The sequence below is a fragment of the Podarcis vaucheri genome, assembly GCF_965113315.1.
Source record: "Podarcis vaucheri genome assembly, chromosome: 5".
In the NCBI taxonomy this organism is placed as follows: domain Eukaryota; kingdom Metazoa; phylum Chordata; class Lepidosauria; order Squamata; family Lacertidae; genus Podarcis; species Podarcis vaucheri.
In genome coordinates this window covers 36,168,158-36,183,275 of record NC_138763.1, presented here as the reverse complement: position 1 = coordinate 36,183,275, position 15,118 = coordinate 36,168,158, and the positions used below count along the sequence as shown (strand labels likewise).

Sequence of the window (15,118 nt, the reverse complement as noted above, 5' to 3'; positions counted from 1 at the left end):
GCTCCTTCCTGGTTCCGTTGGAATTTGCAGTTTATTTTGATGGCTTTTACATATCCTTTCTTTTTGGTTAAGAAAGTAAATGCTTTCACACAGTGGCAAACCATCAACATTTCACCTAAAGAGAAACAGGAATTAATCATCATTCCCAAACATTTCACCTAAAGAGAAACAGGAATTAATTATCATTCCCAAACATGCACATGATGTCCACCACATGGTGTGTGAATTCGATTTGCATTGCACAAGGCAACTGCCTTGCTTGACTGTCCTGCTTGAAGATAAAAAAAAAAATATTGCTTCTGATTTAATGGAGCAATACAGGTAACAAAGCTTAAACAATAAAAGTAAAAAATCTGGCAGAAAAGAATGTAATGAGAGGGTCAAATAGAGAGGTACTTATACACTACTAACTGACATAACTTTCCACCCTGAGTTCTGATACATACTTTCAAACATTTAAATTCATAATGCCAATCCTTTGGATCCAGTAGGTTAATGAGTAGCTTGGTGATGTTGGTCCATTTCCTTCTGTTGCACCAAACATAAACCAAACAGTTGTAAAGATATAACTCAATGGCTTGAAATGAGAAACCTGGTTTTCTGCCACAAGAGCAAGTCTTGGACCAGTACGTAATCCCCTTCCTGTTGCACTCAGAAGGAGCAGAGGTTTTCGGCTTTAAACAAATGATAGTTCTGCATGATGCCCAAACTCAGGGAGTGTGGTTTCTTTAAACCTATGGTTAGTGAAAACAAGCAAAGATCTGAAACCATGGTTTGAGCTTAACTTGCTCTCAGCAATCATACAGCGGCATATCAAGACATTTTCCTGTCTGGGGCAGAGCAGCAAATAGTGCCCAGTTCCCACAGTTGAGGTCTATAGAACCTAAGGCTGGTCAAGTTATTTTGCCACTTGAGGCAGAAAATATGTATGCCTATTCCCCTCTCTGGTAGGAAGTAAATAAATAATAAATATTTGTTGCCTTTAATGATATGCAGAGTTAGCTGCATGACCAATGGTACAGCCAACTGAGAATTCTGACAGTCTAACACATGCATAACAAAATATTAACTTGTATCTCTTTTTATTCTGATTTAGTTTTCTTGTGTGTAGCTTCCTCACTAGGTGTATTTTAGAAAATTTTAAACGAGAAATGAACATCTAATTGTGCAATCCTGCACATATCTACTACTCAGTATAAATCCCATCAATTTCAACAAGACTTACTCTCAGGTAACAGGCAATAGGATTGCAGTGGAAAGCAAATGACTTGCAATACTAGGAATGAGAAATGTTTCCTCAGTGACACAAGAGTGAAATGAAACAGCAGTCTAGCATTTCCGACATCTCTTAGAGAAGAGAAACTCTGCATGTGTCTTCCTTTTGGTTTTTAAGAAAGCCACAGTACAGCCCTTTAGCACGCAAGTGTCTGAACTGTTTAATACCACACATCCCACAGGTCAGGATGCAACAGTTCTACATCACAGAGATAAAGAGACAGTACAAATAAGGCAGATTAATCTGGCTTATTTTTAGAAAGGTACTGGTATTGGTGTTTGTCCTTTCCTGAAATAAGCACCGCGTACAACCTTCAAATGAGTTATATTCATACCTGTACACAAGGTTAGTAAATACAATAATTACCGGTACCTGCATTCTATAAGACTATTCAAATGAGTAGAAGCAGAAGCAATTCAATTAGTCTAATCTTTCCATATTTCTGTAGAAATCATTCCTAGGTGGTAGCTTTCCAGTGTGGTAACCTACTTAATTCCATGTGTTTCATTATTGCGTTTCAAGTGTTTACAAAGGGCAAGGATATAACTCAGTAGACGAGCACAGGCTTTGAATGTAAATAGTTCTAGGGTCAATTAAAGCAGGAGATGATGAGGAAGACCTCTCGGTCTGACATGCTGAAGAGCTGCTGATGGTCAGAGTAGACGATAGTGGGCCAGACGGACAAATAGTCTGACCTGGTTTAAGGCTGTTTCCATTTGTAACTGTTGGTTTCTGCTTCCTTCACTGTGCAGCGAAGTGCTTGTCACAAGACAATGTTTACATTCCACAGTCGGAGTACTGTTGGGTTTTCCCACGGGAATGGGAAGCTGGATGTGACGTACACTGGCTTCCTGTTTTTCACTGTTTCTCTCTCGGTGTTCGTTATTCCGAGGAGAAGGACGGTTGCTTCTCTGCTCCAGCAGAGGCAAGATGCATATTTGTAATTTCTCAACAATGAACTGAAAATAAAGCAACATTAAGCATGTGGCACGTACTGTTCATCATTCCGTTGTGCAAAGGACTCTGCAATAACAACATTTTGGTTCCGGGCCCAGAAAGACGTAAATCAAACTGAGGAACAAAGACTCCAGCGATCGAGTCGGAATGCCGGCAGAGGAACAGAGGAACGGATCGGCGTTATCTGCTCTGCGCGTCAAGTTTGATTGATGAAGGTATGTGCTCATGCTCCCGGAGCAGCCTGCCAGCTCCTTGTTTATGCTTTATGGCTGGACTTTGAACTTTTAAAGCCGTTTTGCCGCGTAACAGGCAAAGGCTCCAAAAGGCACAAGCTCACAGGCTTGGATGGCTGGGAAAACGAAAGTACTTTTAAAAGTGCTTTTGGCTAAAGCTGCAGGACTGTGACGCAGCTCGTTTTAAGCAGCAGAAATGGCAAACGCAAAGCTGGTTGATGCTTTTGGGATTCCTAAGCTCAATAAGAAAAATTACACAGAGTGGGTGCAGTATGCAGAGGCAATTCTGCGGAAGGAAGGTCTGTTCAATGTTATTAAAGACAACCCCCCAGCTCCAATTACAGCTCAATGGAATGCTAAGGATTCCAAAGCACGGGGAACGCTTACGTTGATAGTATCCCCAGAAGAGCTCTGTCTGTTGCGTGGCAAGACCACAGCCAAAGAAATTTGGAACACTTTAAGAGAAGCTCACTTGAGGACAGAAGCTGGTTCCTCAATGTACTACTATGCCAAGCTGCATGATATGGCTCTTGCTGAAGGTGGAGATGTGCGTAAACATCTGATGGAGATGCAGAATCTGAGACATGAGTTGCAACAGAGAGGACTCAACTTTCCAGAGGCTGTGTATTCCTTCATGATACTACATTCTTTGGGACCAAGTTGGGAGTCCGTTGCCACTCAGATTGCTGTTCAACCAACTGCTCAGCTCACAGTAGCCTATGTTACTGCCGTGATCCAGAATGAAGCAGATCGCCGGGGTGCTAGCTGCATGAGTAAGGGGGAGTCTTCACAGATGTCATCCCAGAATGCAGTGGAACCACCAGAGGGCGCCAAAGCTTTGAAGGCAGTGAAATGCTACTCGTGTGGACGTCTAGGCCATTTGAAGAGGGAATGCAAATATCCCAGGGCCAAGACAGAGCAGCGCAGCGGAAGCTCATCGCGTGGAAAAGGCCAAAGCAAAGGCAAAGGTCCGGTGTCAAGGACAACGCAGCACAAGGCAATGGTCTCACGCTTCACTCCAAAGGTTGCAAAGGTCCAGAAGACGTCTAGATCTTTCTTCGTTGTTGATTCAGCAGCTACACACCACATGTGCAACGATAAGAGACTGTTCGTGTCTTTTACACCGCAGGAAGGTGCGATTCACCAGGCGGATGACCACACGATCCCCAGTCAAGGCTACGGAACTGTTGTTCTTCACAGTTTGGACTTATCGATACAGGATGTACTTTATGTTCCAGATGCCACACACAATCTTCTCAGTGTGATGCAGCTGAATGAACGGAACATTGACGTTTCCTTCAAGAACAAGAAATGCACCATCACAAAGAAAGACGATTATGTATTGCATGCTGAATGTGTTGATCGTTTGTTTGTTTTGTATTATGATGATGTTGTGCAGAATGATACTTGTTGCATTGCAGGTTCTAACAAAAGTTTGCATGCAGGATGTATTCATGATTTTCACCGAAAATTTGGTCATTTGCATTTTGAGGCAGTATCTAAAATGCCTACCTTGGTTGAAGGTATGACTATTAAACCCTGCAGGTACCACATGAAGTGCAAAGCATGCGCAGCAAACAAGGTGAAAATGGCTGCGAAAGGTAAGGTGTCTAGTAGGCAAGCTACAGAACCATACCAGATTGTTCATGCTGATTTAGTTGGTCCACTTTCACCCTCTTTGGGTGGCAATAGGTTCTTCATGGTTCTCATTGATGCATTTTCCAGGTATATTTACGTGTACAATCTCAAGCAGAAATCAGAGGCTTTTCCAAGGTTCAAGGAATTCTGTGCTTGGTTGGAAAATGTGCATGGTAAGAAGATAAAAATTCTTTTCACAGATCGCGGGGGAGAATTCACTTCTCAGCAGTTTGAAGCCTTTCTGACTGAGAAAGGAATTCAACACGATTTGTCCAGTCCTCGCTCGCCATGGCAGAATGGGCTTTGTGAAAGGGCAAATCAAACATTGCTTCAAGGGTTAAAGACCTTGCTGCATGATGCCAATCTTCCAGAGAGTTATTGGGCCGAAGCTCTCTCGTGTTTTCTTTACAGTTACAATCGCAGGTTGTCTTCAGCGATTGGTTGTACCCCCTATGAAAAGATGTTTGGCAAGAAACCATACATCAAACACATGAAAATTTTTGGTTCTGACATGTGGATTCATTCACCACAAAGCTCCAAATTAGGCAAGCGTGGTTTGCATGGTATCTTTCTAGGTTATCAGAAAGGTTCTTACAGAATAATGATGACTGACTCTAAGACAATTAAGCTCACAAGAAGTGTTGAGTACAATGCCAAGTGGGGGGAGAATGTGGGAATTTTCCAATGTTATCCTGATGACAGTGATGAGACTGAGGATAAGCAACAACAACCCACACCCACTGATGAAGGTTCTGATTCTGAGTCTGAAACTGAATCGGATAAGTCAGAGGATTACAAGAGTGCGAAAGCCTCTATGCGACCCTCTGAAAGCTCTGATCAGGAATTGGAAGAACCATTGTTCACAATAGGTCACTTTTCTCCTAAGAAGGAAGAGGAGAGTGTTGAAGACCAAAGGCTAATTCGTAGGTCACAAAGAGCCACAAAAGGCAGACCTCCAAAGAGATTTGCTGATGAATTTGCTAAGACAGCAGTAGCAGCTGTTAAAAGCTCCAAGAAGGTATTTGAACCTTCAAGTTTCCAAGAAATCCAGGATTTGGATTCTAAGGAAGCTGAGCCATGGTTAAATGCTATGAAGGCTGAGCTTGATTCCTTAGAAAGGAACAAAACTTGGGAGCTAGTTCCAGTAGTTCCAGGAATGAAACTGCTTGGAAGCAAATGGGTCTTCAAAGCGAAGACTGATCAAAATGGCAAGATAGTCAGACACAAAGCCAGATTGGTAGCCAGAGGTTTTGCACAGGTACCAGGTGAAGACTATCACGAGACCTACTCACCCACTGTGAGATATGAGAGCATTAGGCTTATGCTCAAGCTAGCTGCAGAGGAGAATCTACACATTAGTCACCACGATGTGAATACAGCGTTTTTGTATGGATCTCTAGGTGAATCACTTTATATGCTTCCACCTGATGGCGTACAGGTAAAACAGGGATTTGTTTGTGCTCTGAAAAAGTCCCTTTATGGTCTCAAACAAAGTGCACGGTGTTGGCACACAAAACTCACTGAAGCATTGTTTTCTCTAGGTTTTCAGCAAGGGAAAGCTGATCCATGTGTATTTGTCAAAGAGGAAGGGCAAAAGAAGCTGTACTGTTTGTTTTATGTTGATGATATTTTATTTTTTTTGGAAAGATGTCACAATGTACAATAATACCCTAGCTCAACTGAAAGAGCACTTTGACATGAAAGATCTTGGTGAGGTAAACAACTACCTATCTCTGGAAATAGAGAAAGATCAAAGTGGTAACATTCTAGTACACCAGACACGGAAAATTGCTGATGTGTTAAGCAAACTAAACCTGATGGATGCTAACCCTGTAGACACACCGATGACAACAGGTTATCAGATAGAAGACACTGAAGAAGCATTTTCTGACACTACACTGTACAGAAGTGTGCTAGGCAAGCTAAACTTCATTGCCAGATGTTCAAGACCTGACATTGCTGTTAGCTGTAATTTGCTAAGCAGACAAGTTAACAATCCTACTGTTAAGGATTGGAAAGCTCTGAAACGCGTAGCACGCTATTTGAAAGGCACTATGCATTACAGACTGAGATTTAACAATCAGAAGTCTGGTGGTCTTGAGATTTTTGCAGATGCAAGTTTTGGAAGTGACACTACAGACAGGAAAAGTACGTCTGGAGTTTGCTACATGTACAATCAGGGTCTATTTGATTGGTCATGCAAGAAGCAAACAACAATTAGCTTAAGTACTTGTGAAGCTGAACTGAATGCACTGTCTTATTCACTTAAGGATTGTGAATGGTTGTTACAATTGTGCAAAGACATGAAAATTCCTGTCAAATGTCCAATCCAGGTTTACCAGGACAACAAAGCATGTTTGGCTTTGCTGAATTCGGAAGGTTGTAAGCAAAGCACGAAGCACTTGCAGTTGAAGTTGCAACATGCTAGGGAACATATTCAGAAGGGACTCGTAACGGTGTCCTATATGCCAGGTAATGAAATTCCTGCTGATGTATTGTCCAAGATTGTATCAAGGGATCAACACTGTACCTATGTACAGAAGTTGGGTTTGTACTGATATTGTACGAACACGCTGCCCAGTGATGTTCACAGAAAGGGGGAGGATGTTGGTTTCTGCTTCCTTCACTGTGCAGCGAAGTGCTTGTCACAAGACAATGTTTACATTCCACAGTCGGAGTACTGTTGGGTTTTCCCACGGGAATGGGAAGCTGGATGTGACGTACACTGGCTTCCTGTTTTTCACTGTTTCTCTCTCGGTGTTCGTTATTCCGAGGAGAAGGACGGTTGCTTCTCTGCTCCAGCAGAGGCAAGATGCATATTTGTAATTTCTCAACAATGAACTGAAAATAAAGCAACATTAAGCATGTGGCACGTACTGTTCATCATTCCGTTGTGCAAAGGACTCTGCAATAACAACAGTAACTACATCTTGACATTTACACACTAAAATTAAAACAAGGAGCCTTGGGGCACCTGAAGGACCAACACATTTATTATGGCACAAACTTTCATGGACTACAGACCACTTCATCAGAAACATTTAGTGCTATCCTGATATATAACTATCCATCGGCTACATTCATTATTATTACAGGCTGGGGGCACTCTATCCCAGAGATAGCTAATGTAACAATGGAATCCAGTGACCATCAGCATCAGCCAGTATGGCCAGTGCTCAGGGATGATAGGATTTGTAGTCAAACAGCACCAAGAGAGCACCATGTTGGCTACCCCTGCTCTAACCCTTGACATTTCTATGTTGAAAAGCCTACAAACCTTCTGTTGAAAATGTAAGCAGGAAACCAGTTTAATTTTATACTAGAAGTACCAATAAGGACTGTGGTAGTTTGTGACCCTAATCTTTTTCTATGAAGTTATTGGAAGCTGCCTATATGAGATCAGGCTTTTCCCACCATACAGCCTAGACTGTGGTGCTCTAGAGTCTCAGACATTGGCCTTCTCCATTGCCTACTGCCAGATCAGAGACCCTGGTCCTTTGTATTTACTTGTTACTGAACATAAACCCCAAGGCTGATCCCTGACACAAATTAGGTCCTGGTCATCACAGCACTCAATATTCAAAATGGGGCACTAGTTGTAGTTCAGCAGTCAATTCAGCAACTTGGATGAAGAACATGGCTTTGAGACTTCCTCTTGTTACTTATATGGCATGTCTGATTGCTGTAAGTGAGGGCAAGAAGGTAGAAGAGAGTGACAAAAGTCAGCATTTTGACCAACGTTGGGCTGTATTCACATCACAGTGAATTGATCCATTTTAACCTCCATGTGTGACAGTGGCCCAACTCTAGCAAAGTCCTAATGCTTTAGGCCAGAATGTTAGCACCCACAGAAACTGTTTGGATTCTTCTTTCTTTGGAAAAATACGACTTACGTTGATCAATGTGATGATTAAATATAGATTAATTGCTGAGGGAGGGAAATGAGGGTAGATACAACAACAAAACTATCACAAGGGAATGAGAATGGCATGAGGAACCAGAAGAGAATCTGGCAAGATATGTTCGAGTTTCTGAAGCTTATCACTTTGTGAGGAAGGGGTGGGTTTCCTCTTCCCACGGATGCTGCACAGTTATGCTTCAGATAGTACTAATGCTATAGCACTTGTTTGCAGAGCTCCTGTTGAACTAGCCTCCTGAAAAGGAGGCTGCATCCAATGGAACAAGTGCTACTATCAGCTTACAGATGAAAGGCTTCATATGGCCTTCAGATGATCAAGGTGATGTTACACTGAACACTTCCTTGTGGGCACCTGGAGTCAGATAAGGCAGGTAATCATTTGTTTCTTTGTTTACATTTTGCATTATGCTGCTAGATTAAGATATTGGTACTATAGATATATAATACCACAGAGAAGTCAGTCATGATATATAGATCTGAAAATAGGCTCTAAAGAAGCACATTAGGAAACTAGACAGAATTGGCAAATCTGAAAGTTTCAAACCAATATGTACCCATGTTCTGAAAGATGGAACAGATACATTGGTTTGAAACTGATATATACACTTGCAACAGGAATGACTGTGCCCATGGACAAAGCCAGGATTTTTGTTGGGGGGGGGCAGGCCTTTTTTTTTAGGGGGCAGAACCTTAGCTTGCTATGTATTTTTATTGAATTTTATTGATTGGGGGCAGCTGCCCCTCCCTGCCCGCTCCCAGCTACACCCATGATTGTGCCCCATATGCTTTTCCGGGAAATAATAATTTTTTGGCGTCTAGTATTGTCCTACTCTGAATCAGGGAGGTTAGGAAACAGTGAAGTTGAACCAGGTGCTTCTGTTAAAACAATCAATCAAGCTTTAATGATCTCTGTGTTCCATTTTTGCTACTTGTTATTTGAAATATACTCAGAGTCGAGAGTGGATTTCATGCTCTTTATTCAGCTCATAGTGGTGAGGAGGGAATGGAAGTTCCCTCAAAGTATCTGCTTTATATACATTATTTACACAATGGGCTGCATGTGATTGGCTAACTCCGGAATTCTCCTGTCGGCCAATCAGGTTGTGGATTCACTTCTATCTGGAGCTGGATTGGGTGGCTCCTGCCGACCAATCATGCTGCTGCATTCTTCTAGGACCAATCAGACTGCTGCATTCTGAATCCTATTGTTCTAGGACGAATCAGACTGCTGCAGTTTGGATCCTATTCAACTCAGTACATAACATTATTTTATTTTTAAAAATCTCTTTACAGAAACTTGTCATAATGGCAAATTGCAGTGAAATCAAGATGGATAAGAACGTAGTCACTTTTGAATATGTCCTCTACAGCCCAGTCACTCTCTTCGGAGTCATATTTAATACAGTTGCCTTGTGGGTGTTCTGCTTGAAACTGGGCAAATGGACAGAGACCAGAGTTTACATGATCGGCTTAGTCCTGGCAGACTACACATTGCTCCTTACCTTACCATTCATAATGTACTTTCACTACCATGAATGGCCCATTGATACTTTTTGCTTTGTCGTATTCGGAATCAATTGCATGAACATGCCAATGAGCATGGGCGTCATCATGCTAATAGCGATAGACCGGTACATTGCAATCAAACATCCTCTGAAAGCCAAAGTAATCAGGTCTCCACGGAAGGCAGCTCTTTTCTGCTTATTTGTCAGGCTCTGCTGTTTAGTTTATACAATCACACGCATTTGGTCATTCGAAATTAAAGAAGGATATGTTTGTTTTTATTCACACTTTGGTCAAAATGTGCCTCATGCCCTGATCAAACCTATTGTTTTCTTTTTCATACCACTGGTTATATTGTTGTTTTGTTCCGTACAAGTCATCCGATGCCTCAGGAAGAAACATAATGCTGGTCCTCATGAAGAAAAGTTAACCCAGAAAGCCATCTGGGTGGTCTCAGTGAACTTGGCCACCTTCATTATATGCTTCCTGCCTTTCCACTTAAGCTTTCTGCTTAGTTATGTCCTGAAGGCCGTCAGAGGATCGGAATGCGAGTTGCAGAATGTCATGCATATAACTTCATGCATAGCCAATCTGAATTGCTGCTTAGATGCCGTGTGCTATTATATGGTTACTAAGGAATTCCAGGAAGCTGCAGCTCTCTTGCCTCCCTTCAACACAATGCAGTCCAGGTCCAACTTAACTCAAGATTTACAGCTGCAAAGTAAAGCACCTGAAATGGCACCATTACAAAGTTAAACACCTGAAATTACAATGCCATTTTAAGAGGCATGTAGTTTCACCTTTGGAGTACTATGTCCAGCCAATCAAAACCTCATATTTAGGACATTATGTCAAATAAAGCTCAGCAGACAAAGCAAAGACAGTACAGAAACCCAGTATTGTGTTTATTTTAATTTATACATTTTTTCTGAACTTGGTGCCCTGAATTGTCACTGATCAGTGTCTTGGTTTAAGGTCTCCTGTTGAAACATCAGATTCTGCTCTTATTTACTGGTAATGCCTTTCATTCAAATATGTCCCTGTATTCAAGATGGTACTTTGTATATTGAAAACCTGCCTTTGTACTTTCCCAGTGATTTTAGTTTGCAGCAGATACAAGCTACAATGCTTTGTAAATTTGTTTTAAGAGAGAGAGAGAGAGCGCCACTGGGAACCCTGTGTGAGCGTGCTAGATATAATAAATAAATATGATTTTTAAAAATATTGGCTTTATTTCCAAACGTTTTTCACAAAACATGTTCTTAAGGTGATGGTATTTACTGCACTATTTCATCCCTGATATAAATGAATTATGTCCTTAGTCTCTTACTTAAATGGTGGTGGTGTTAATTAGGATTTTTCTACTGTTTTGAGTTTTGTTTATGTGCTTGTCAGCAGATAATAGCATAAACCGCTGAGGAGATCTCCTGACAGCTTTGCTGATTGTGTCAGAATTTTGGCAGAGAGATTGCCCAGAGCTGCAGGGAGAACCTGTAAGCACCGAATATAGATACAGAATTTGATTCTAGCAAATTCATAGCATATATATATGCTACTTATTTGCTAGAATCATTGTTAATATGAGTCACTCATGTTTCTATGAGGCCTGTTGGTAGTGGTGACATTTTAATACACTAGACTTCATGGTTCTCCTTAGTGTGAAATGAAGGCACACAAGAGTCCACGGGGTGCACAGATGGAGCATGCCTCAGGTCTAGCTGCTGTTGTGTTACTATCCTTCTGGGTCATGCTCCAGGTGGGCTATAAAATTCAAATTCCATAAGGAGATGTAGAGGACATCACACCATGGTATATATACAGCATGAGAAAGAAAGTTCATTCATACAAACAAACAAACAAACAAACAAACAAACAAACAAACAGGAAACCATAAGGGCTTCTATCATAGTTCCCAAACATTTCCCCAACGCATCTGTCTTAATTATTTATCTAATGATACTAACATCATCATTAAACCTGCTGATAAAGGAGGGGGAATTGCCATCATGAATAGACAGGATTATGTGGATTAGGCTACTCGCCAACTTTCTGATTCTCGATTTTATATTAAAATTACTAAAGATCCTACCGACTCTATAACCACCCTTTTAAAAACTGTGTTGCAACATGCATACACCATGGGTTTCATTGATAAACACACATTTGAATTTCTTCTGCAACCTTATGCCCACATACCTATTTTCTACTGTTTACCTAAGATTAATAAGAATTTAAGGTCTCCCCCAAGTAGACCACCAGTGTGGTGTAGTGGTTAAGAGCGGTAGTCTCGTAATCTGGGGAACCGGGTTCACGTCTCCGCTCCTCCACATGCAGCTGCTGGGTGACCTTGGGCTAGTCACACTTCTCTGAAGTCTCTCAGCCCCACTCACCTCACAGAGTGTTTGTTGTGGGAGAGGAAGGGGAAGGAGAATGTTAGCCGCTTTGAGACTCTTTAAAGGGAGTGAAAGGCGGGATATCAAATCCAAACTCTTCTTCTTCTCTACTTCTGGTTCCATCCTGGAACCCGTGGCCAAATTTCTAGATTATTTCTTACAACCCTTCTTTGTTTCCAAACATTTTCCTTAAGTGATGTTGACTTCAAACAGGTCCCTCCACTCCTGCACTGGCACAACACAGATTTACAAAAAAAAAGAAGTCATTGTAATTGTGGCTCATGTAACCTTCTAGTGATGTGAGAAGACCCTGGAAGTAGGCACCAGGAAGAAGCCATGGGCATTGGAGTACATAAAGGCTGGATCCAGGACTAAGAGTAGGTGGCAAGGAATCAAGCATTTTCTCTACTCCAATGAGGACTGAGATGTGGTCCTCAAACTGTTGCTAAACTATCTTCCATCGTCCACGTACATTGCTGGCTCAAGTTAATGGGAGTTGTTGATCAGCAAAATCTGGATGGCCAGAAATTTGCCACCCCAATTATTCAAATTGTAACGATCCCAATTATCCTGTGCTTCATGCACGGCCATTTCTGCAGGTTGAATTGATAAGCTAGAGATGCATCTTTAAAACTGCACTGAAATGATTTTTAAAGGACATTGGTCCAACCACGATGCTGTCAGTGATGTGGTGCTAAGGGGACTTCTTATCACTTACGGTGGGGATGCCCAGTAATGCAGGCATTTTGGGGACTGGGGTCCTCAGACGTATTCAGAATGGCTTGTGAGCCCATGGATTTCTCACCCCAGTTGTTTTTCCTGCCCCTCTTTTGAAGGCTTGAATGCAAGAATAAGGATTTACTGGCTATTTTTTTAGTAGCTGCTCAACGATCTGTAGCTGAAACCTCACAAGGATTATCCCTGGATTTATCATATAAAATGTCTGGCGACTGGCTGTCACTGAGAATATAACACATAATGTAAAAGTGATAAAAGGAAAGGAGAAAGCGGACATTTTTTTCCTGCAATATGGTGGCCATTTATTCAATATACAAATGAAACTGGTCTTAAAGATATACTCTCTATAGCATCTTTGCATATAAAACTATATTTGGCTTGAACTATATTCTTTCCTGGGAATGATTATTGGTGACTGGGGGAAGGAGCTTTTATGCTGCCCCCAGGACATTATATGCTGGACATTTGGATGGAGTAATTGGAATAATTAATGTTAATGTACAACATAATACCCATTATAGGGGTGAGTTTTATAGGGGTGAGAGTTGTTCTATTTATTATTATGTGTGTATATATTTGATAGATGATAGATAGACAGATGATAGATCTTGCCCACAAAAGCTAGGAAAGTATCTAAAGCAATCTAAAAAGTGTTGATAAACTATCTGATGTGTATGTTTCCATGGCATCTGTCTAAATGTAAAGGGTTCATAATTAAATTGTACTTGCGTGCTGAGGTCCCCCAAAACCCCTACCCCAATAACTCACACATCACACATAATTTTTGTTTAAGGTTTTTGGCATACTTTTGGCCACAACTTTATTTTCATACAAATTGAGAGTGGTTGCTTAGGCATTGGTTATGACTATCTGTCCCCCCCGCCTTGGGGACAGCGCTGACTCCCGTGAGTCAGCGTGTGGAGGAACAAGACCAGGGACAGCTGGGACTGCGACACAGACCCTCAGCTATTCCCTGCTTGTTCCTTGGGAACTTACACGGCCCGCACCCTGCTCCAAGGGTTTGGACGAAGGGATGGTAAGCCCCAGAATTCCTTTAACGGAATACCCGTCAGCAGCAGCATTGGAGGGGCAGGCACAGCCAATCCATACCCCTCCACCAACCAATTTAACCAATGCCTAACCGCCAACCTTACAAGTTGTGACGATTTGCTAAGCAGTAGGCAAAACCCAAAAGGCACACACTAATCAGCCAATTGGAAAAATTCCTACTGGGCCCCCGCACCAAGGCGAACGACCCCATGACAGGCAGAGCAAGGTCAAGGCGCAAGCCCAAGCAAGGGTGGGCGGGCGGGAGATCCGATGTCCACAGCGAAAGAGAAAGAGAAAGCTGTGGACCTTGCTTAAATAACCACTGATCCCACCCCTAAATTGGCAACATCAAATTTACCCCAGTAACACCATCCTCCAATCTGCTCCAGGCCCCTTGAATCTAATACTGCCTGGCAACCAAGTGGAGTTTTGTTCGGCCCCATCCGCAACACGTGCTCTCTTTTAGTGAGAACACGCTTTGCGTGCTGAGGTCCCCCAAAACCCCTACCCCAATAACTCACACATCACACATAATTTTTGTTTAAGGTTTTTGGCATACTTTTGGCCACAACTTTATTTTCATACAAATTGAGAGTGGTTGCTTAGGCATTGGTTATGACTATCTGTCCCCCCCGCCTTGGGGACAGCGCTGACTCCCGTGAGTCAGCGTGTGGAGGAACAAGACCAGGGACAGCTGGGACTGCGACACAGACCCTCAGCTATTCCCTGCTTGTTCCTTGGGAACTTACACGGCCCGCACCCTGCTCCAAGGGTTTGGACGAAGGGATGGTAAGCCCCAGAATTCCTTTAACGGAATACCCGTCAGCAGCAGCATTGGAGGGGCAGGCACAGCCAATCCATACCCCTCCACCAACCAATTTAACCAATGCCTAACCGCCACAGAGCCTTAGCTCACCGCCAAACCACTCACAAATGCAACCCTTCCTTCAATCCCAAAGCAACCATAGCCAACCAGGTGTCGTTCCCTATAGGGGAAATATTCACCCTAAAGCTGGCAGCAGCCTTGAAGGTAATCACAGGGTGCAAAATCATGGAACCACCTGAAGCAAAGCCTATTTTACTTTATTATTTTAATTATTATTTTATTTTATTTTATTTTACACTTCCTTATTAACATGCTTCCCGGCCTCTTTGGTGGTAGTTTGTCTAGGCACTGGTTCCTGACTAGCTGCACCTGACCTCAGCAGGGCAGCACTGACGACTGGGCCCCACCATATCGTCAGTACCAGCAACATTGTGGGGGACAAATGAATCCCAAGGCAATCGCATCCCGCCAGGTGTCGTTCCCCATAGGGGAAAGATGCACCCCCCATCTGCCCCAAAGAGGGGAACAGTCTTGAAGAAAATAGCAGGGTGCAATATCACAGAACCACCTAAAGCAAGGACCTAT

General features: G+C 42.4%; 2 protein-coding genes and 1 long non-coding RNA gene across 5 annotated transcripts in view; 2 read left to right on the top strand and 1 right to left on the bottom strand.

The window, feature by feature from the left end:
- LOC309532073 overlaps positions 1 to 15,118 on the top strand; it is a 346,799-nt gene that overhangs the window by 145,370 nt on the left and 186,311 nt on the right. The gene's annotated exons all lie outside the window — the stretch shown is intronic.
- The window catches only part of LOC309531973 (vertebrate ancient opsin-like), a 128,928-nt gene that overhangs the window by 22,489 nt on the left and 91,321 nt on the right, over positions 1 to 15,118 (bottom strand). The window lies entirely within an intron of this gene.
- Positions 1,153 to 10,667, top strand: LOC309532795 (G-protein coupled receptor 35-like). Of its 3 annotated transcripts, none has more exons than XM_082223483.1 (3): positions 1,153 to 1,231; positions 8,238 to 8,390; positions 9,317 to 10,667. In XM_082223483.1, the coding sequence occupies exon 3, from the start codon at positions 9,329 to 9,331 to the stop codon at positions 10,280 to 10,282; it is 954 nt and encodes a 317-aa protein (XP_082079609.1). In that variant the 5' UTR covers positions 1,153 to 1,231; positions 8,238 to 8,390; positions 9,317 to 9,328; the 3' UTR covers positions 10,283 to 10,667. The 3 variants fall into 3 exon arrangements, with proteins under 3 accessions (XP_082079609.1, XP_082079607.1, XP_082079608.1); XM_082223481.1 differs by having other exon boundaries at positions 8,238 to 8,394; XM_082223482.1 differs by lacking the exon at positions 1,153 to 1,231 and having other exon boundaries at positions 8,230 to 8,394.